At 37.9% G+C, this 23532-nt stretch overlaps 2 protein-coding genes across 2 annotated transcripts; both read right to left on the reverse strand.

The window, feature by feature from the left end:
- Nucleotides 1–239: 239 nt before the first annotated feature.
- LOC123388650 (olfactory receptor 1002-like) lies at nucleotides 240–1184 on the reverse strand. Its single transcript, XM_045068439.1, has one exon. It carries the CDS (start codon nucleotides 1182–1184, stop codon nucleotides 240–242), a length of 945 nt encoding a protein of 314 aa, XP_044924374.1.
- A 10935-nt stretch (nucleotides 1185–12119) lies between these two features.
- LOC101680064 (olfactory receptor 1002-like) lies at nucleotides 12120–13064 on the reverse strand. Its single transcript, XM_004777648.2, has one exon. The coding sequence runs from the start codon at nucleotides 13062–13064 to the stop codon at nucleotides 12120–12122; it is 945 nt and encodes a 314-aa protein (XP_004777705.2).
- Between the last annotated feature and the right edge of the window lie 10468 nt (nucleotides 13065–23532).

Consider the following 23532-nt stretch of genomic DNA (forward strand, 5'->3'; position numbering starts at 1 on the left):
ATGGAGTCCCACATCAGGCTCTCTGCTCAGCAGGGGGCCTGCTTCCCTTCCCCTCTCTCTGCCTCTCTGCCTACTTGTGATCTCTCTCTGTCAAATAAATAACTAAAATATAAAAAAAAAAGATATAAAGTAATAAATAGTGAGACTCAACATAAAATATGCACTCCCATCACTCAGTCCATGCTCGTGCATCTTGTGTAAATATCACCTCTCAATCTGTAGTACAAACGGAATCTAGTTTACTTACACATGAGACATTGCTTCTTCTCAAACCTCCTTCTGAATGACTCCTTGACCTCCCTGTTTCTCAGGCTGTAGATAAGTGGGTTCAACATGGGAATCACAGCTGCGTAGAACACAGAAACCACTTTATTGATGTCCAGGGAGAAAACAGAACTGGGACGTACATAGATAAATAAAAGTGTCCCATACAGGATGGAGACAGCTGTCAGGTGTGAAGAGCAGGTGGAGAAGGCTTTGCGCCTCCCCTCAGCAGAGCGGATCCTCAGGATAGCAATGATGATGTAAATGTAGGAAACCAGGATAATCACACCACTGACCACTGCTATACTTCCACCCAGGATGAAAAGAACGAACTGATTAACCTGGGTGTCTGCACATGCCAGGGACAGAACAGGAAGAAGGTCACAGAAGAAGTGATTGATGATTTGGAGGCCACAATAAGGCAGGTGAAAGGCAAGGGTTGTGTGGGTCATGGAAATCATAAGACCAATGGTATAAGGCCCTACCACCAGCTGCACACAGACACGCTGGGACATAATGAGAGTATACAACAAGGGCTTACAGATGGCCATATACCGGTCATATGCCATGGAGGCCAGGAGGAAACATTCAGTCACTACAAACTGACAAAAAAACCAGAACTGGGCAGCACAACCCAAGAAAGAAATTACTTTTTTCTCCACAAAAATATCAGTCAACATCTTAGGACCAATGACTGAAGAGGAGCAGATATCCACAAAAGACAAGTGGCTGAGAAAAAAGTACATGGGAGTGTGGATTCGGGGATCCATCCAAATGAGGGTGATCATCCCCACGTTTCCCAGAAGAGTGACAAGATAAACCAAGAGAAATGTCAAAAAGAGAACAACCTGGTGCTGGAAGTGATTTGTTAAGCCCACAAAAAAGAATTCAGTCACCAAAGTCTGATTTCCATAATCCATTCTCTGACTTAATCTGCAATGAAAAAGAGAAAATCTTTTCTTTACAATCAACTTGTACGGAAATTATTTTTAAAATGAATTTAACTTCTTTTTTTGTCAGTTAAAAAAGGATATCATTACTTTCAACTCTCTTGAATTCTACATCTTTAAGTCATGCTATTTATTTGCAAATGATTTATGCAATACAGATTAAGTCACTAAACTTCACGGGGACTTTAATTTCTTCCACAGAAAGAGAATTTTTTAATAGAATCATAGATTTTTAAACTACAAATGAATATTGGAGGTTATCTAAAGCAACTCTTCTAATTACACTAGGTTATATTTATACAAGTATTTAGCTTTGAACCAAGGATTTTTTTTTTTTAACATTTCGAAGAAAAAGGAAAAAATGAAACAAGATGGGATTGGGAAGGAGACAAACCATAAGAGACTCTTAATCTCACAAAACAAATTGAGCGTTGCTGGGGGGATGGCGTTTTGGAGAGGGTACGTGGGTTATGGACATTGGGGAGGGTATGTGCTATGGTGAGTGCTGTGAAGTGTGCAAGCCTGGCAATTCATAGACCTGTACCCCTGGGGCTAATAATACATTATATGTTAATGAAAACTCTTTAAACAGGCAGTGTGAATTCAATGAATTCTGCATGATACCAATTCTCACTGCCAAATAAGGGTAAACTAGTTTGGGCAATGCAGCTTGTTCCTCAATCCCCTTAGACGATAGCATTTATAATTACTTGAGCAGTCTAAAGTATATGTTTTTATGTCCAAGGAGGAGGGTAAGCTGAGAAGAAAAAAAGTTAGCTTTACAACATGATCACAACCTCAACACTATCCTTACTATGACTCTTTCTCCAAAACACCTGTGAGCTACCATATTGATGCTGTATCTTCTCACTAATTGAGTGAGTCCATTGAAATTTTAAGCCAGGAAAGAAAAGACCACTTTTTAAATATCGAGTAGCTGTTGTGTCCCAACTAGTGTTATTAAGTGCTCAAGAGAAAAATATAAAAATTTTAAGAATTAGAGGGTATGTCTGGACAATTATCCCAGGGGAATGAGTATCTATATTCACAAAAACAAAACAAAACATATACAATCTTATTTATACAAGTTTAAAAATTGGAAAGAATCAAAATTTCCTGTAATATGTATATGATTAAACACACTGTGGCATATCCATACCATGGAAAACTATTTAGTAGGAAAAGGATCAAAATATGATACACACAACACCTTGGTGAATTACTGAGTTGAAAAATTTCAACCTCAAAAGTTCAAAACTTTTAGGATTCCATTTATATGACATTCTCCAAATGATAAAATCATACAGATGGAGAACAGATTAGTGCTTGCCTGGAATTCAGAAAGCTGGGAAGGGGGGTGGAGGTGCGGCTCTAAGAGGTTAGCACAGGGAGACCCTTGTAGAAGTGGAAGAGTTCAGCACCCTGGTTCTCACATGGGTTAAACATCTACAGGCATGGTAAAATGGCATAGAACAGTACACACACACATCACACCAATGTCAATTTCCTGGATTTGATGTTGTGCTGTCATTGGTAAGATGTACCATTGGGGGATCCTGGGTGAAGGGTATGTGAGCCAGTCTATACATCTTTGAAGTTTCCTGTGGATCATTATTTCAGAAGAAAATTTTAAAAAATGCGTGAATGAATGAGAAGTGAGAGGAATGGGAAACTGAGGAAAAGGGGTATATGTTTTGGACCTTGAAATAATCACAATGATTCAACAGCACAATCATACAAAAAGATCAATGGGCTGTGCAACAGGGAAAGTTCTGACAGAAATCTAAAATCACTTTCCCCTGGTAAGAATGCTTGGAAAGGGTTTTGCTTAACAGGAAAGGAATGAAGTGAAAATCTGCTGATGTCCTGTGGTCTCAGAGGAAATGGAGCTTAGAAGGAAAAAGCCTAGGTGGGTGGTATCCAAGGTCAGTTAGAAGAAAATAATACTTTAGTAGTGAGATGTTCAAGAATTTAATATTTTCTAGACATACAAACTCATCCCAGGCGCTGATATTTGCATTTGATATTTACTCATGGAAGATGGAGAGTTGCAAGCTCAGGACATAAAATTTTGTAAAACTCGAGCTAGAATACACACATCTATTTTCTCAAATAATTGCCTTTATGAACAAAGGTAAGTACGTATATCACCAATAATTATTATGTTTTTAAAACTTTTGGGTTCAAGTTGAAATCTTGTGTAAAGACCATAGTTCCTAAATGTAGAAATGCCTATCACATTATTTTGCCCTGGGCATCCCCAGTGCTAAGATTCTAAAGCAGAGGAACCATAATATAATCTTCACATGGGACTTTGGGCATGAGAAGTTGGAATTCAACTCAGCAAATTCAGAGGTTGGTTTCTACTTGTAAGATCCAATATAGGGAAAGGGAAGAAATTAAGAGCCAGAGAAGCCAAGGCCTCTTAAGTCTAACATCCTATGAGCCATAAATCCCACAGAGCATTTCACTATCTATGCCAGACACAAAATTCAACCAACATAGACATTCAAGTTGGGTCCTTAAGTCAAAAGACACAGATTAAATATTTGACTTATACCAAATTATGCTTCACAGTAAGCTTAGATACAATGCTTTTTCAGGTGTCTAAACCAATTTTTTAAATATCTAGACATCTAAAGGCAATTTAGGAAATCACTTAACACACCTACCTGAAGAAATATGCCCTAGATCTATTGCGTGTCTATTTAATAGTGAATTATGAAAGTTGCATTCCCTGATATAAAAGTGAATTACCCTACAAATGGAGACCATTCATTCTTCTCAGCTTCTCCATTTGTCTAGGAAGATACACTATACAGTGATACCATCTTGAAACCTGGGCATTCCGATAGCACTTTTAAAAAGACTTAACTCAATCTGCACAACACACAAGAGAGGTTTTTCTAAAGGGTTATTCAGTTCATTGGAGCTAACTCCCTCAAGGAGCCAAAACCCAGGAGATCAGACCTAGAGGGAATATAATATCTTTTGAGAAAATAATTTGGGGACTTTGAGTCAAGGGTAGTTACACAAAATAAAACTCTCTCTCCCTTTGGTACTGTCCCCTCCCTTTGAAATTCCTAGAAGAAAACATAGGAAAGAAGCATCCTGCCATGAAAAACAAAGAAGGAAGTTCCGCCATTGGCAATGATATGGATGAAAAGGGAAGGCATTACATTTAATGACATAAGCCATCCAGAGAAAGACAAATATTTTATGATGTCACTTAGATGTAGAATCTAAAAACGTGGAACTGACAGCAGTGATTAAGACAGTGGTTGTCAGGGGTCAGGGTGGGTGAAATGAAGAGATGTTGGTCAAAGGGTAGAAGATCAATAAGTTCTGGAAATCTACTGTACAGCATGGTGACTATAATTAATAACTAGTATTATATACCTGAAATTTACTAAGATATTAGATCTTAAGTATTCTCAATATAGAACAAAAAAACAAACACAAAAAAAGGTAACTACGTGAGGTGATATGTTCATTGCCTTGACTGTGGTAAATACTTCACAGCGTACACATTTATTAACTCACCACATTGTATATCTTAAATATATACAATTAATATTTTTCAACTATACTTAATAAAATTGGAAGTAACAATAACATAAAAGAAAATAAAGCATTTTCACATCCACACTTTCTTGGTGAAATTGATCTTTTGCTGAAAAAATATACTCTTATTGCTGTTAGCATTTCATGATATGGATATTCCATGAATGATTTATCCATTCTTTTGTTGTGGAGCATTTGAGTTCTTTCCAGTTTGTAACCTTTATACATTTTTCTCAATGGACGTTTTTGTGCATATCATTTAGTGTTCTTGAGCATGCATTTCTCGTAGGAATATATCAGGGAGTGAAAGTACCATCAAAGAAAAATTACATCAAGTGTAGCTCATACAAACGAGGAGGACCTTGTTCATGATTAGTGCAATAAGAGAGAGAAGCTGAACTCACCTCGTCATAAAAAAAAAAAAAAAAAGAACTGTTTTAAGTGTTGGGATGAGGTAGGATGGGAAAGAAGTGTTGGAGGACTGTAGGTGATGGGTTGGTCAATGTGATTGGACCATCTATATTTTCCACTTGCGTTTTTCATAGTTTGTCTCCTACCTTCTGACAGAGGTAGAGAAATCAAGAGATGTCTCCAGTCCTTAAGAAGGATCTGTCTGGGTTGAAATTGTAAGAGACTGGAAGAAGATTTATACCTCAAAGGGACAAATAAAGACTTTACGGTTGTACATTTTCTGAACTACATGCACTAAGACACAAAGAAGTCATGGGCCTACTGTCAGGAAGAAGCCTATCTCAAGGTTAGCCAAGCTCAGAGAGGAGCACTGAGGCAGTGTCGGTCAATAAGTAGATGGTTGTTCAAACTGAGTAATAATGCAAGTTTTCCAAAGCGGTAGCACCACACTTCCATATAATGTATGGGAGCCAATTTTGTAATTTAGCCATTTTGTTGAGTGCATAGTGGTATCTCATTGCACATCTAATTGTCATTTTCCTGAATTCTAGTGAGGTTCAAACACTGCAGTGCCCAAGTGTATTGACCTTTTTCAATCACTGGGCTGTCTCTTTCTTTATTATTCTTAATAGGTATTCATATACTTCAGAGATAAGTCAGGTTTGTACATTTCACATCCAATGGCTTGAATACTTATGGTCTTAATAGTGCCTTTTGATGGACCCAAATTCCTGGTTTTTAATGGAGTCAGAAGAATATTATTCTCCTTCATGTTTAGGGTTTGCTTTTAGGTTTTTGTCTTTAAGAGAGAAAGCAGATTAGTTAGGAAAGGGACAGAGTGGGAGGGAGAGAGATAATCCTACACAGGCTCCAAGGCCAGGGGCAAGCCTATCACTGGGCTCGATCTCACAACCCTGAGTTCATCACCTGAACCAAAACCAAGAGTCAGATGCTTAACTGACTGAGCCACCCAGGTGCCCCACGTTTACGATTTTCTGTAGTTAGTCGAACAAGGAAAATCTCCTTGCCAAAATGTCCTCTCACAAGCTCATAGAGATATTCTCTGTAATTGTCTTTTGTTTTATTTCTTTGCCTTTCACATCCTGATCTCCCAACAAGCAGGAGTTCATCTCAGTGTATGTTGTGTAATGTGGTAATATCCACTTATTGTCCACACGGTACTTAGAAATGTCACCATGTCATATCATTCTTTGTTTTTCCTTTCTTTCCTTTGCTTACAAAACTGTGCTAGGGCAACTATCATATTTTAAGATTCAACAGGCATTATCAAAGTCCTTATAGGTATACACCTCTATGTTTGGAGTCATCATGTACATGAGAATGGTATTCATACAGGAAGAAAACAGTTGTCAACAAAGCCACTCACAGTATATCTTTATTTCCAAACAAAAATACACTAAAATTTTCTGAAAGTGTTTATCAGAACCTATTTTCAAAAGCTATCATTGCAAGTACACTGCATGATTCCAAAGAAGTGATTCTTGTTGATACCTTTCAACAGCAACTTTTTTGACTGTATAGTTTTGCAAAATCTTATCAGAATAATATAACTTTTTAAATCTCCTTGTCTTCATCTTTTTCTGGAAGAATAAATTGTTATGGAAAAATTCTGAAGGAGAAAACCACAATATATCCCATCCTAGTGGATAATCTTACCATGGCTATATGAAAAGACCCAGGCTTTGGAGGACTCACGGTGGGACCAAACACCACCTCTTCTGTTCATTAAGACTCCTTACCTAAGACATGTGGCTCAACCTCTCAGGTCTTGTTTCTCCAGCTCTAATGTAGATCTAAGAAAGCAACCACAAATGGAATTAAAATATTCCATGAGATATTTATTGAACACTTGGCACAGTATCTATGTCATAGCAGACCCTCAGCAGATGTATGAAGCAACATTATTGTTAAAGGATAAATATTCTGAGACACCTGGGTGGCTTTAAGCATCTGCCTTTGGCTCAGGTCATGATCCGAAGATCCTGGGATCAAGCCCCGAGTCCAGATCCCTGGTCAGCAGGAAGCCTGCTTCTCCCTCCCCATCTGCTGTTCCCACTGATTGTACTCTCTCCCTTTGTCTCTCTCTCTCTCAAACAAATAAATGAAATCTTTTTTTTAAAGGATAAATATTCTGTACAAATGAGTACTTTAAAAATTGTTTTAATGAGAAACAAACAGAAAAAATAACAAAAGTGCAGGCCCACAAAAGAAAACACAGACACAGACACACACACACACACACACACACATATAACATAAAGTAAGAAGGACAATCTCAAAGTCAATTCTTCCCCCTCACAGATGACTGTTTTTTTCTTTAGGGTAGACTTTTATTTTGGGAGCATCAATATGGGTGGCAAAATTCCTATAATCTTGCTATAAAGATCCCTAATCTTTGCCCTTATCCCAGGACTCTCTGAATACGAAGTGCCACTCGTATGTTTATGTTATATTACACGACACAGTTAAACGTCTGAAAGACATGACCCTGGGTGAACCAGTGGGTCCCAAGATTTCTCCAGCTCAGAGCAGAAGAGTCAGACAGGTTGGAAATATACGGAGAGCTAGATAAGTCACTCCTGGTCCGAAGCCGAAGGGGCCATGACAAAAGGCAGGTGAGCAACCCTAAGATGCTGAGAGAGGTTCCAGCTGACCGCCACTGGGGAGCAGGCACCACAGTTCTACAACCATAAGGAACTGAGTTTTCCCAAGCACACCAGTGAGCTTGGAATGAGCCTTCCCCGGAGCCTCTAGTTGGGAGCTGAGCCCTGGCAACAGGTTCATATCAGCCTTGTACGAGTCTGAGCAGAGAATCAGGCCATGATGGACCTGGACTAGAGACTCAGGGAAACTGTGAGGCAGTCAATTTAAGTGGTTATAACTTTCCAGCTTTGTGGCAACTTCTTATGCAGCAGTGGAAAATGACTGCATGAGCCCATTCATCCTTATGAATGAAATAGCAGTATTTTACTTGCATGTATATCTATGATAATAGAAATTTAAGAGATGACAATTCTGGAAAGCACACAGTATGTTTCCTCAGACACTGTGGAAGTTCAATCATGGATAATTATTAACAGGATTATTCCACCAGTGGAATTGTGCTGATTAACAAAACAAGATCATTTAAGCATGACTGAAATCATTGACTCATGTTCACATAGAAATAACAATCCCAATTTAATCTATTCCCCTCTCCTGATACCTCCTAATTAATCAATGCTAATTTGATTGAAGGGATTATTACAGAAAAGGACAATAAATATTGAGTACTTTGTAGACAAAGAAAATTTAAACTATTTATCAATTGCAAGCAACAGACACAGGAAATTCACCAGGAGACTATTAGGTAGCTCAGAGGATGATTGGAAAGAATCAGGACAGTTCTATGTGCCCTATAGCAGAGACTGTGTCTGCTGGGGGATCTTGGCTGGAATAAATGAGCTCCAATCACTGTGCTAGCCTCCTTACAACTCAAGCGCCAGGGAAAATAATTCAAGGTTAGGTCATATGTCTATAACTTGCTGTGGGAAGTCTGCAGCTCCATTACAATCCTATCAAGATTCTTGTCTGCAGATAAGAGAAAGATCTCCAGAAGGAAAACAGGTATTTACTGTTGTAGACATAAAAGAAGTACATGGATGTCTGTGAGAAACAACGTTGTATTATAGGAAAATGTTGCAAAATATAATGTTTCACCAAAATATCACACTGAAATCAAATCACTACAATAGCCATAGAGTGAAAAACGGAATAAAAGCATAGTTTTTAAAAATATGTTCTAAAAAGTTAGCATTCTTATTACTATTAGATGCCAAATTTCATGTTAAGTTATCCATATGTATCTGTATGCATATTTCCAATTATGAAACATTTTTCGTCTTGCAGACAAGCCCTTCTTCCAAGGAAACACAGCCAGAACAGACACTTGAATATATGTCTGCTGATCTATAACAGCATGAAATAAGGAATGGCATCTTAACCATAAATGTATTGTTCAATCTATAAATATACACTGAGCACCTACTATGTGCCAGGCTGTAGCGTCATGGACAAAGTAGTGAACATAAGCATCCTTCTAACATGAATCCCCCTTCTACAGGGAAGGACAAAAAAATAATGAAAAAATAAAAAATTATTTAAAAAAATAATAATAATTACATGGAGCATAATCTTCTAAGATTGATTTCTGTATACATTTTTATCTTTGTGGTTTTTGTAATAAACATGCAATATACACTGTCAAATAAATATTAACACTTTAAATATAAATAAATAAAATATATGTATATCTAAAAAAATAATGAAACATATAAATAGATCATATTTGAGTATTTATAAGTATTTCAAAAAATAATAAAGAAAAAAGGGAAATTGTTGGAATATAATACGACCAGAGAATAATTTTAGGTAAAGAGGTCCCGAGGACCTCTCAGAGGGCATCATATTTGAGCAGAGATTCAGACGTGATAAAGGCTGGCCTGCAGCACTGCCTCGGGAGGAGGAAAGAGGGAATGGAAAGGCCACTTAAAACCCCAAGAAAGCTGAAGAAATCCCACAAAGGATTTCTCACTGAAGGGGAGTGTGCCTAAGCAGTCTGCTGCTCCCTCCCCTAAAATGCATTTAGACTGCACTGCTCAAGGCTACCAAGACAATCAGTTCAGCTCTTTGCGTGGTCCTGTTTTCATGGCACACAGAGGCATGGAGTGAGTATAAAAAAGAACACAATTAATCCGTCATAAAGTGCCTGGAAGATCTTACAGATTTATGCAGCAAGGAGTCACCTGGTGAAAAATAACAAGTATCTTTATCTGTTCTCCAACGTTATCATTTTTGTCAGCGTTCATATGGCTCATAATAAATCCCTTCTCCCAATTAAGCATTAGGTAATGTCCTCCTTCTTTCAAACTTGCCCATTCCCAAAACCTGCATAACATACTGGAATGAAGAAAAATATCTTGAGAATCAGAACAAATCAGCGTCAAATCTTTGCCCTCTCTTTTGGAAAATTCAAATACTTATTTGAACAAGGTTCTTTTCCTTTAATGAGCCAAATCATAGCATCCCTACTCCGTGGAAAACATAACCTAAAACAGAATGTATACCTCTTTCCCAGATGCTACCCTTTGCAGAGGGTTTTCTCTATCACCTTTTCTAAAGATACCTTAATACTCTATCTTGGCTCCTGGATTTGTTTTATCATAGAAATCACCATGTTTATGTACTTGATTTTTAATCTTTATTTGTTCACTAGCCTATAACTTCCATGAGGACTTTTTTGCTTATGAACAGCTCCCAATAAAGAGGCAGGCACATAAGAGGCATATGTAACAACTTGTTAATTAACTATTGCATCATTCATTGACTCCCATTAATTCTTTTTTTTTTTTAAGATTTTGTTTATTTATTTGACAGACAGATCACAAGTAGGCAGAGAGAGGAAGGGAAGCAGGCTCCCTGCTGAGCAGAGAGCCTGATGTGGGACTTGATCCCAGGACCTTGGGATCATGACCTGAGTCAAAGGCAGAGGCTTTAACCCACTGAGTCACCCAGGCGCCCCTCATTCTTAATTAAAGGGCATCTTCTGGATTTTGCTCTGAGTCAACAGTGAACACAGAGACTATCACTGGCATAAAGCATGAGGAATAAACATGGAAAAAAATTCTAGGCATTAGAAGCTATTATTTACATTCTTCAACATGAATGGATTAAAATTAAATGCCATTTAAAGAAGACCTTCAAGAGAAGGCAGAGAAATTCTGTGTGAATCTTCAATTTGTACAAGGCAAATGTTCTATCCCCTCATTCTTGCATTTGTGTGCTGTATTTTAAAAAAATGGATAATTGAGAGAATATTGCATCTGGAGAAAAATGCAGGAGAACATTATGAGGTCATGGGCAATTCACTAAATATTCTAAACCAACAGTCTTGTCATCTATAAAGTAGAAATTAATTCCCTGCTGATGACATAAAAATCAATAACCAACAATGGTAATAACTACCTTATTTTTGAAAATACATTTAAAAATATATAAAACAATTGTAAGTACTTAAATAACAGTATGCTAAAGTAATAAAACTTATGTGAATGTGGGAAAAAAAAGAACTGCAAAGCAATCTGCATTTTATATGCATGAATCACATGATTATAGTGGCAAAATCTCAACAAGTAGTTACTTGAGTAGCAGAACAGCAGAACAGACATACAAGACCTTTGTCAAATGTCTACTCCAAACGTGCAGGTGTTATTAGAGAGTGCAATTGTTACATACGACCAGAAAAATACCCTTTGTAATATTTTTATTAAAAAGAATAAAAGGGGGGCGCTTGGGTGGCTCAGTCATTAGGGATCTGCCTTCAGCTCAGGTCATGATCCCTGAGTCCTGGGATTGAGCCCCTCATCGGGTTCCTTGCTCATCGGGGAGCCTGCTTCTCCCTCTCCCACTCCCCCTGCTTGTGTTCCCTCTCTCACTGTCAGGTAAATAAATAAAATATAAAAAATTTAAAAAAAAAGAATAAAAGGTAAACTTGCAAGTAATTGCAAGATCTCAACATCTTGTAAAGCAAAACAGAGGTACTGTTAAGCTCATTGGTTAAGATTTTTCCACTTTTCTCATATATAACAAAGCACTCCTCATTTCCCGTTACAAAATCTTAAGACTATTCTAAATCTTTGGGATTCTCTAAGCCACTCACTATATTTTAAAACTCTAAATCTCAATACTGTTAATCGAGAAGTGAGAAAACCCAATGAGAAGATTGTAACCTAAAGATGTTATAGGACTTCAGTGACACACAATAATAAAGAGTGAAGCTCAACATAAAATATGCACTCCCATCACTCAGTCCATGCTCATGCATCTTGTGTAAATATCACCTCTCAATCTGTAGTACAAATGGAATCTAGTTTACCCACTCATAAGAAACTGCTTCTTCTCAAACCTCCTTTTGAATGAATCCTTAACTTCCCTGTTTCTCAGGCTGTAGATAAGTGGGTTCAACATGGGAATCACAGCTGTGTAGAACACAGAAACCACTTTATTAATATCCAGGGAGAAGCTAGAACTAGGACGTACATAGATGAAGAAGAGTGTCCCATACAGGATGGAGACAGCTGTCAGGTGTGAAGAACAGGTGGAAAATGCTTTGCGCCTCCCCTCAGCAGAGCGGATCCTCAGGATAGCAATGACGATGTAAATGTAGGAAACCAGGATGATCACACCACTGATCACTCCTAGAGCTCCAGCCAAGATGAAAAGTACAAATTGATTGACCTGGGTGTCTGCACATGCCAGGGACAGAACAGGAAGAAGGTCACAGAAGAAGTGATTGATGATATTTGGACCACAGTAAGGTAGGTGAAAGGTGAAAGTCGTGTGGGTCATAGTGCTCATAAGACCCATAGCATGAGGTCCTACCACCAGCTGCACACAGACATGCTGGGACATAATGAGAGTATACAACAAGGGCTTACAGATGGCCATATACCGGTCATATGCCATGGAGGCCAGGAGGAAGCACTCAGTCACTACAAACTGACCAAAAAACCAGAGCTGAGCAGCACAGCCCAAGAAAGAAATTACTTTTTTCTCCACAAAAATATCAGTCAACATCTTAGGACCAATGACTGAAGAGGAGCAGATATCCACAAAAGACAAGTGGCTGAGAAAAAAGTACATGGGAGTGTGGAGTCGGGGATCCATCCAAATGAGGGTGATCATCCCCACGTTTCCCAGAAGAGTGAAAAGATAAACCAAGAGAAATATCAAAAAGAGAACAACCTGGTGCTGGAAGTGATTTGTTAAGCCCACAAAAAAGAATTCAGTCACCAAAGTCTGATTTCCATAATCCATTCTTTGAATTAATCTGGAATGAGAAAGAGAAAGATTTTTCTTTGCAATCAATTTGTAATTAAATTTAAAATTAATTTAACTTCTATTTTTTTTCATTTAAAAATGATAAACTGACACCCAACTCTCTTGAAGTCTACATCTGATGGTCATGCAATCTAGTTGCAAACTATTTGTGCAATACAGACTAAGTCACCAAATCTCACAGCACTCTTTAATTTCTTCCACAGAAACAGAAATTTTTAAGAGAATCATAGAATTTTAATCCAGAAGAGAACATTGGGGATTATTTGAGACATGTCCTCCAACAGTGCCAGATTACATTTCTAAAAATCCCTACACTATACAAAGTATACTTAAAGAAATATTTTATAGAAAAAAAAGTATTGTGGGAATTTGATAAAGTTAGGCAAAAACCTTCTCTCACTCTTGGCGAAGGGTATTTGGAATGTAACTTATCCACCAATTCCTTTAGATTTTAGATAAATATTTAGTCATGTCATCTAAAAGATAGACATGTGATGTTTAAGAAGAGCAAGCTCAAACAAGGGAAGATGGCCTTGACCAGCGTTCAAAATCTTCTGCTGAACATCCTTGTGACACCTTATCCCAAATATCTGTGATCCTCCTGTCATTAGTTTATATAACCACTAACCTCATCAAACTCCATCAATTTTTTTAGTTTATCAAAAAGATACTAGTTCTTTTTTGTTGTTGTTGTTTTGTTTTGTTTTTTATTAAATTGATTTATTTATTTTCAGAAAAACAGTATTCATTATTTTTTCACCACAACCAGTTCTCCATGCAATCTGTGCCCTCTATAATACCCACCACCTGGTACCCTGATCCCACCACCACCCCCCACTTCAAACCCTTCAGATTGTTTTTCAGAGTCTATAGTCTCTCATGATTCACGTCTCCTTCCAATTTACCCCAACTCCCTTCTCCTCTCTAACACCCCTTGTCCTCCATGATATTTGTTATGCTCCCCAAATAAGTGAAACCATCAGAAAGGATGAATACCCAACTTTTGTAGCAACATGGATGGAACTGGAAGAGATTATGCTGAGTGAAATAAGTCAAGCAGAGAGAGTCAATTATCATATGGTTTCACTTATTTGTGGAGCATAAGATACTAGTTCTTAAATCTCAGTTAAGTGTTGTAACTAATTAAGTATTAATAGGCGCTGGGAAAGAAAAGCAATAATTTAAGGATGAAAAGGATACACCTTTACATTTATTCCAGAGAAATGAAAACTTTCTCCACATAAAAACCTGTATAATTTTGTTCACAGAAGCTTCAATCATAATGGCCAGACATATCAAATAACCAAAATACCCTACAATATGTAAATGGCTCAACAATCTTGATACATCATACCATGGAATACTCTTCAGTAAGAAAGAGGGGAAAGAAATATGATACACACACAGTTTGAAAGGGTCTCTAGGTCATTACATTGAGTCAAAAAGAGCCAATCTCAAAAATTCAGAATTCTGTCATTATGACATTTGTATAACATTCTCAAAATGGTGAAATGATAGAGATGGATAACAGGTCATTAGTTGCCTGGGATTAGGAAAGGGAGGGAGAGGGACAGTGTAACTATAAGAGCATAGCACGGGCACATCCATGTAGAGATGGATGTAGAGTTCTGTGGACTGATTGTTGCATGGATTAAACAAAGCTGTCGACACACGAAGTTAAATGTTATAGAACAAAACACACACATCACATCATTGCCAATTTTCCAGATTTGATGTGTTGTACTTGGTAAGATATACTGTTGGGGAACCCTGAGGGAAGGGATATGAAACTCTCTGTATATCTTTGCAACTTCTTGTGAATCTGTATTTCAAAATAAAACTCTTTTAACAAAGAAGAAGAGGAGAAGGGGGAGGAGGAGTAGGAAGAAGAAGAGTAAGAAGAAGGAGGAGGAAGAGGAGGAGGAGGGGGTAGGGGAAGAAGGGAAGGAGAAGGAGAGGGAGTTGGAGGAAGGAAAGAGGAAGGAGAAGGGGGAGAGGGTGAGCGAGGAGAGGAGGAGGAGGAGGAGGAAGAAATGAATGAATGAATGAATGAATGAGAAGTGAGAAGGAAGAGAAATGAGGTTAGGATTCCAAAAATGGGAAATTCAGGAAGGGAGGAACATGTTTTGGATTTTGAAATAATCATAATGATTCCAACAGCACAATTACACAAATATACCATTGGGCTGTGCAATAGAAGTATGACAGAAATCTAAAAACACTTTCCCCTGGTAAGAAAGACTGAAAAGATTTTTGCTTAAGAATAAAGTCATGAAGCTAAAGTCTACTGACATTTGGGGTGCCTGGGTGGCTCAGTGGGTTAAAGAACTCTGCCTTCAGCTCAGGTCATGATCCTAGAGTCCTGGGATCGAGCCCCACATCGGGTCTCTGCTCAGCAGGGAGCCTGCTTCCCTCTCTCTCTGCCTGCCTGTCTACTTGTGATCTCTCTCTGTGTCAAATAAATAAATAAAATCTTAAAAAAAAAAAATCTACTGACATCCTATGGTCCCATAGGCAAAGGAGCTTGGAAGGAAAGGTCTGGAGGGGTGGAATCCAAGATAAGCCAAAAAAAAAAAAAAGTACCTAGTTGTAAGATATTCAAGGATTTAGTATTTTCTAAATACACAAACTCATCATAGCTCATCAATATTTGTATTTACTTTTTACTCAAGGAAGATGTATATGAAAACAATAGTTCATGACTGTCAAAGTGCATATTAATTTATTTTTCCCAATCCAAAAATTTATCTAATCCAAAAATTCTAAGATAGAAAAATCATGATCCTAGGTATGCATGTGATTTTCGGTGTGAGCAGCATGGAATTCAGGTCAGTGGATTCAGAGGTTTGCTTTCGACTTATAAAACCCAATGTAAGGAAAAGGAATAAATTAAGAACCAGAGAGCCAAACCTCTTAATACTAACATCCTATGAACCACAAATCCTTCAATACATTTCACTATCCCTATGCCAAAAACAAAATTCAACAAACATGTACATTCAAGTTAGGTCAGTTAAACCAAAAGACACAGACTCAACATTTGACTCATACCAAATTATTCTTCATAGTAATCTTAGAGATGATGCTTTCCAGGCATCTGAATGCATTTTTTGTTATCTAAACTTCTAAAGGCAGCTTAGGAAATAACTTAATGCACCTATCAAAAAAACATGACCTAGACCCACTGCCTATGTCATAGTGAATTATGAAAGTAACATTCCTTGTTATAAAAACCAATTACCCTACAAAAATAGACTGGTCACTCTTCTCAGCTTCTCCAGGTGTCTAGGAAGATACACAATACAGTGATACCATCTTGAAACCTGGGCACTCCAAAAAGGCATTAATTGACTCAATCTACCCAACACAAAGCAGAGGTTTTTCTAAAGGATTCTTGTGTACATTGGAGTCAATTCCCTCAAGGAAAAAAAAGCTCAGGAGAACAGGCCTATAGAGAAAATATTATTTCAAGAGAAAAATACTGTGACTTGAATCCATTGTAATTACACAAAATAAACCCATCTCTCCCTTTGGGACCACCACACACACACATGCTTCAAAATCCAGGTATATTTTGAGGGTGTATTTTTGTGGTTTTTGTTGTGTTTTGTTTTGTTTTTTTATTTTCAGCATAACAGTATTCATTGTTTTTGCACCTCACCTAGTGCTCCATGCAATACGTGCCCTCTCCAGTACCCACCACTTGGTTCCCCCAACCTCCCACACCTCGCCCCTTCAAAACCTTCAGATTGTTTTTCAGAGTCCATGGTCTCTCATGGTTCACCTCTCCTGCCAATTTCTCTCAACTCCCTTCTCCTCTCCATCTCCCCTTGTCCTCCATGCTATTTGTTATGCTCCACAAATAAGTGAAACCATATGATAATTGACTCTCTCTGCTTGACTTATTTCACTCAGCATAATCTCTTCCAGTCCCGTCCATGTTGCTCCAAAAGTTGGGTATTCATCCTTTCTGATGGAGGCATAATACTCCATAGTGTATATGGACCACATCTTCCTTATCCATTCGTCCACTGAAGGGCATCTTGGTTCTTTCCACAGTTTGGCGACCGTGGCCATTGCTGCCATGAACATTGGGGTACAGATGGCCCTTCTTTTTACTACATCTGTATCCTTGGCATAAATACCCAGGAGTGCAATGGCAGGGTCATAGGGAAGTTCTATTTGTAATTTCTTGAGGAGTCTCCACACTGTTTTCCAAAGTGGCTGCACCAACTTGCATTCCCACCAACAGTGTAAGAGGGTTCCCCTTTCTTCACGTCCCCTCCAACACATGGTGTTTCCTGTTGCTAATTTTGGCCATTCTAACTGGTGTAAGATGGTATCGCAATGTGGTTTTAATTTGAATCTCCCTGATGGCTAGTGATGATGAACATTTTTTTATGTGTCTGATGGCCATTTGTATGTCTTCATTGGAGAAGTGTCTGTTCATACCTTCTGCCCATTTTTTTATATGGTTGCTTTTGTTGTTTTTAAGTTTATTTATTTATTAAAGAGAAAGAATGTGAGTGGGGGCAGGGTCAGAGGGAGAGGGAGAGAGAATCCTAAGCAGAGTCTATGCTGAATGTGGAGCCTAACACTGAGGCTCCATCTCAGACCCTGAAACCATGACCTGAACTAAAATCAAGAGTCAGACACTCAATCAACTGTGCCACCCAGGCAGCCTTAAAATCCAGTTTTGAGCCATTTTGAGTCTTCAACTGCTACATGATATCACCAGCCTTTGACACTATACAGGTTTGAGAATATAAAATATGGCCTTGCTTCAGATATATTATAATCAGAAGGTGAGTCTGCGTACACAGCAGCATAAGGGACTCCATGATCAGTCCATGATTTCCAGGATGGTGGAATCATTGTAGCCATAGGGTTTGAAAAGAGTCTCTTATATGAGATTATTCTCAAAGGGAGGTAAATATAGGTAGATTTTAAAAATGTGGATTGGGTGTGTATGCAGTGAAAGGGCTATAAATTTGGACATCTTGGGGCACCTGGGTGGCTCAGTGGGTTAAAGCCTCTGCCTTCAGCTCAGGTCATGATCCCAGGATCCTGGGATAGAGCCCCACATTGGGCTTTCTGCTCAGCAGGGAGCCTGCTTCCTCCTCTCTCTCTGCCTGCCTCTCCACCTACTTGTGATCTCAGTCTGTCAAATAAATAAATAAAAATCTTTAAAAAAAATTGGACATCATTTTTGAGAGACAGAAGTAGTCCACATTGGCTGTATAAAATTTTCAAATATAGGGGTAGAAAAAAATGGGTTTGGGCTCAAACTTCATAAATCTGCTTAGAGAGTATTAACCCATTCAAACCTCATAAGAACTCAGTGAAGAGGATGAATAGAAAAATCTGGATTCTCCTACCTCTCATCAGGATACTCAGTCCACTTTCTATTTTTTAAGATTTTAGTCATTTATTTGAGATAGAAAGAGCATGCAAGAGAGCAAGAGCAGGGACAGGGAGAGGAGCAGAGGGAGAAGCAGACTCCCCACTGAGTAGGGAGCCATTGTCTGTTGCTGGGGTCAGTCCCAGGACCTTGGTATCATGACCTGAGCTGAAGGCAGATGCTTAAACAAATGAGCTACCCAGGCACCCCCGTTCTCTTCCTATTGGTCCAAGAAAAGCAGGATTCTAACTCAAAATCTTCCTCTCTCTTATTTTTGCTTCTAATGTATTTCTCTCCAGGTAGATCTGCACAATTTTCTTCTTCATTTCATTCAGACTTCTACTCATCTAGAGTCCATCTTCAATCATCCTTTGTAAAAGAGTAAAGCTAAACCCACCTTAACCCTCATCCACTTTCCCTCTTGCACAGTTTTTTCTTCAGAACAAACATTGAATTTTTATCAACATCATACCACCCTACAACAATTAGTATGGATTTTGTTTAGGTTTTCCTCACTAAACCTCCAGCTTCTGGAATAGTGTTTTAAAGAATAAATGTTCAATAAATATTTTTAAACAATGAGTAAATGAGTAAGTGGACTTATAATTTTAAGAATGTGGCTGCAGGAAGAAAAATCAGATTGATCTAACTTCTTGAAGGTGTTGGGTAAATGTGAAGTTTATGTGATAATGGAAAGGAATTACATTGTTTCTTTAAGAGATCATCCTAGGAAGATCTAACTTGAATGGCAGAAGTTTGTTCCTGGATGGGAGACAGAAGTGAGCCAAGATTGAATTCTAACTTCCAGCCTTGGGACAGTGTTTTATATCTTCACTAGTCTCAACTGCCTGGCTGGCCTTTGACTTCTTCCCTTATACACCTCCTGGAATTCATTTTTTCCAATATCACGAATGATCAAAGAGATCAAAACTTGATCTCATCACACAGATAATTGGGCTTTAGAGATACAAGTCCACTTCTGCTACAGTTTCTACTATCTTTAGAAAAGACATGAGGGCACTATCACTAATATGATTGGAGGTATCCGTCCTCTCTAGATCAGACCGGCAGAAGGAGACAATGTTACAGGAATCCAGAGCTAGCTGACTGCCACATTGATAATAGGATCCCCAGACCGTAGTGGCCAGTAGGCAGTAGTAAACAACCAGAAGGCAGAAATAGATGATCTAACCAAAAGAATGTGTCTTTTATTCTTCCAAATTCTCTTAGTATTTACTTGAAATATGACAACATTCTTTACTATTTTTCTGCTACCACAGTTATAATAAAATAAGGAATTTACTGCCACATTTCTAATTACTAAAATGTGAATGTTTTATTTGATATCTGATATGGTTAATCTCCATAATTATCTTTCCAATTATTCTTGCCTGGTGTGAATTTCCTATACAAGAAAGCTGAAAACTGAAATTTGAAATGCTAAATGTATCATGCACAAATTCCCAAACCATTCATCCATTTCCAGATATTTCTTTCTGTTACATCATTTTTCTTTCTATTCTACTAGCATGACAGCTAGGTGTCAGGGTAAGGAATTCATTTGTATGGTATAGAATATCTTCTTTCATTCTCTACAGTTTTACATTTCTTGTTTTTGCTATGTAAGATCAACAGAACCTAATTAGTCTCACTTACAAGGCCTAACCATTCAAGAACGCAAAGGCAGCACAATACAACAACTGAATAGTATGAGAATACCAGAGAATTTCTGGGGCTAAATGACCATGTAAATGTTAGACATCAAAATACTGATTAAAAAAAAAAAGAAGAATCTTGGAAAGTTGACCCAAATAATTTTCCCATTTGTTCCCTTGTTGTCACAGCAATGAAGGGAACAGAAGTGGAAGGGATTGTGTAAGTATTTAAGAGGAAAATGGTGGATTATATTTTGACTCCATATGTACCCCTGTATTCATTTATTTAATGCATCAGTACTTTCATAAAGCAGTGTTTCAGATACATCAGTGAGCAAAACAGTAAAATTTTAAAAAAGGAAAAAGAAAATCTTTGATGTGATTAAAAGTCTCAGTGTCACTGCCATGAAAATATTTTGGGCTCCGTGTATATTCAATGTGTCAGCCCAAGTGTCAGGGTTTATAAATAATATGATCAGCCTCCTAAGAAAGAGAACAGCTAAACTCTTCAACAACATTCACATGAGCTTGTTTGGGGCCTAGTCAAATGGGTGGGTAGGTTAGATAAACTTTATAGCATGGGTTTTCCTGTTATGGAATTCATATTCCAGAATATGCCTCCTCCTCTTCCCTGAAAAACCATTATTTGACTCAACAAACTGAAGAGTCTGTAAGTAAATTTGGCATTCTACATTTATGATCACTTCAAGAACCACAAAAAAATACCAAGTCACAGGGATGACCCTGATGTGGAAGAAAGCAAGAAACTGAGTTAAAAACTATATTAAAGTATTAAACAATTCTTCTGAGACTTAGCCAGCCTACTAATCTGCAGGCGCTAATGCCAGCAGCCACACCACGCTAGTGACTTTTAGAAGGATGCTAGCTTCAGTGGAGAAGGATCCCATAATACAAATGAGAGAACTGGGGGCACCTGAGTGGCTCAGTCAGCCAGGTTTCTGCCTTCGACTCAGGTCATAATGTCAGGGTCCTGGAATCAAGCCCAGCAGCCGGCTCTCTGTTCAGCAGGCAGTCTGCTTCTCCCTCTCCCTCTCCCTCTCTGTGTTCTCTCTCTCTCTCTCTCTCTCTCTCTCTCTCGTTCTCACTCTCTCGCAAATAAATAAACAAATAAATAGTGTCTTTTTTTTAAATAGTGTCTTTTTTTAATGAGAGAATTGAAGTCCAATTGTGGACCATTTCCTAAGAAAATATGGGTTCTACCCAATATACATTAAATGGCCCCCAAAAAAAAGGTTTTCTCATAAGAAGATGGAAGACGGTGTAATATTAAGAATGAAAATAGAGTCAATGATTTTTGCTACTTGTGAGGACTCAGTTTAGATGTGATATATTCCCTCAAGAATCAAGGTCAATCTGTATCACTTCTCATACACTAATGCCGCGAGAAAGAAAGGAAAGGGAAAGGGAGGGAACAGAGGGAGAAGGGGAAGAGGAATGGGGAAGAGCATAAACGTTGCTTGAGAAGAGGAGCAGCCATGGCTGGCGTTTGAAGAGTGGGAAGAAAGGACAAACAACGTATGTTCAAAACCCATGTAATAGCAGAGTAGGTACCTAGTACCATAACAGGTAGAGCAGAAATAAAACCTGTCAGGAACATGTGTAGCCCATAGATAAGAAGCACTTGCAGACAGAGAACATGCACATTAGTAATCCTGGGAAGTGATCCTTCCCATGAGGTGTGATGTGGGTCTTCCATCGGCTTGGGTTGAAAAGACATCAAGAGCACCAGAATTCTCTTGTAAGATGAATAAGGTCTGAGGATATAATGAAAAACATGCTGACTGTGGTTGACAGCACTGTACTGTATAACTGAAATCTGCAAAGAGAGTAGAATTTAAATGCTCTCACCAACTCCCAAAGAAGATAACTATATGAGGTGATGTACATGTGAATTAACTAGATGGGGAGAATCCAGTCACAGTGTATACATATATCAAATCATCCCATTGTGCAGTTTAAATATCTTACAATTATGTTTGTCAATCTTGCTCAATAAAGCTGGGGAAAAAAATAAAAATTAAATAAAGAAAAGACATCAATGAGCAGAAGAAGAGTAGAAGAAATAATAGTGAGGTTACCCACCCATAACATGAGACAGACTTTTTTCTCATACTTGAAAGCCACACAATCTGACTATTGAATAAATATCAAACATACACTATGTCCAAATAGTGGTTGACTTGTATCAGTTTAATAAAATAACATGCACACATGCATCTTTCATTGTAATGAGGGAAGATAATAAATAATAAATTTAAAAATCAATTAATTTTTCCTTTCCCCTATGTTCATCTGTTTTGTTTCTTAAGTTCCACATGTGAGTGAAATCATATGGAACTTGTGTATCTCTGACTTATTTTGCTTAGCCTAATACACTCTAGCTCCATCTACTTCATTGCAAATGGCAAGATTTCATTATTTTTGATGGCTGAGTGATATTCCATTGTGTGTGTGTGTGTGTGTAAGAAAGTGTGTGTGTAAGAAAGTGTGTGTGTACCACATTTTCTTTATCCATTCATTCATTGATCAATAAATATTTGGGCTCTCTGCATAGTTTGGCTATTGTTGATAATGCTGCTGTGAACATGAGCATGCATGTGTCACTTTGAATCAGTATTCTTGCATACTTTGGGTAAATACCAAGTAGTGAAATTGCTGGATAGTAAGTTGTATATGTAGGTTTATATATTGTAATATGACTGCCATCTGTATATCTTCTTTGAAAAAATGTCTATTCATGTCATCTGCCCATTTCTTAACTGAATTATTTGTTTTTTGTGTGTTGAGTTTAAGAAGTTCTTTATAGATTTTGGATACTAACCCTTTATCAGATATGTTATTTGCAAACATCTTTTCCCATTCTGTAGGTTGTCTTTTATTTTTTTTATTTATATTCATCTATCCAACATATAGTACATCATTAGTTTCAGATGTAGGGTTCAATAACTCATCAGTTGCATGTAACACCCAGTGTTCATCACATCATGTGCCCTCCTTAATGCTCATCACCCACTTATCCCATCCTCCACCCACCGACCCTCCAGGGACCCTCAGTTTGTTTTCTATAGTTATGACTCCCATGTTTTTTCTCCCTCTCTGATGACTTCCCATTCAGTTATCTCTTCCTCCCACTACAGTCCTCTGCTCTGTTTCTTATGTTCCATGTATGAATGAAACGATATGGTAACTGTCTTTCTCTGATTGACTTATTTCACTCAGCATAACACCCTTCAGTTCCAGCCACATCAGTGTAAGTGTAAGTATTCATCCTTTCTGATGGCTGAGTAATATTCCACTTTATATATGAACCACATCTTTATCCATATATCTATCAGTGGGCATCTTGGCTCTTTCCACAGTTTGTCTA

The sequence above is a fragment of the Mustela putorius genome, unplaced genomic scaffold, assembly GCF_011764305.1.
Source record: "Mustela putorius furo isolate JIRA1106 unplaced genomic scaffold, ASM1176430v1.1 tig00000127_pilon_pilon_pilon, whole genome shotgun sequence".
Classification (NCBI taxonomy): domain Eukaryota; kingdom Metazoa; phylum Chordata; class Mammalia; order Carnivora; family Mustelidae; genus Mustela; species Mustela putorius.

What these genes read in the sequence shown, in the direction of transcription:
- LOC123388650 (XM_045068439.1), bottom strand. Translation starts at nt 1,184, where the DNA reads ATGGATTATGGAAATCAGACTTTGGTGACTGAATTCTTTTTTGTGGGC.
- LOC101680064 (XM_004777648.2), bottom strand. Translation starts at nt 13,064, where the DNA reads ATGGATTATGGAAATCAGACTTTGGTGACTGAATTCTTTTTTGTGGGC.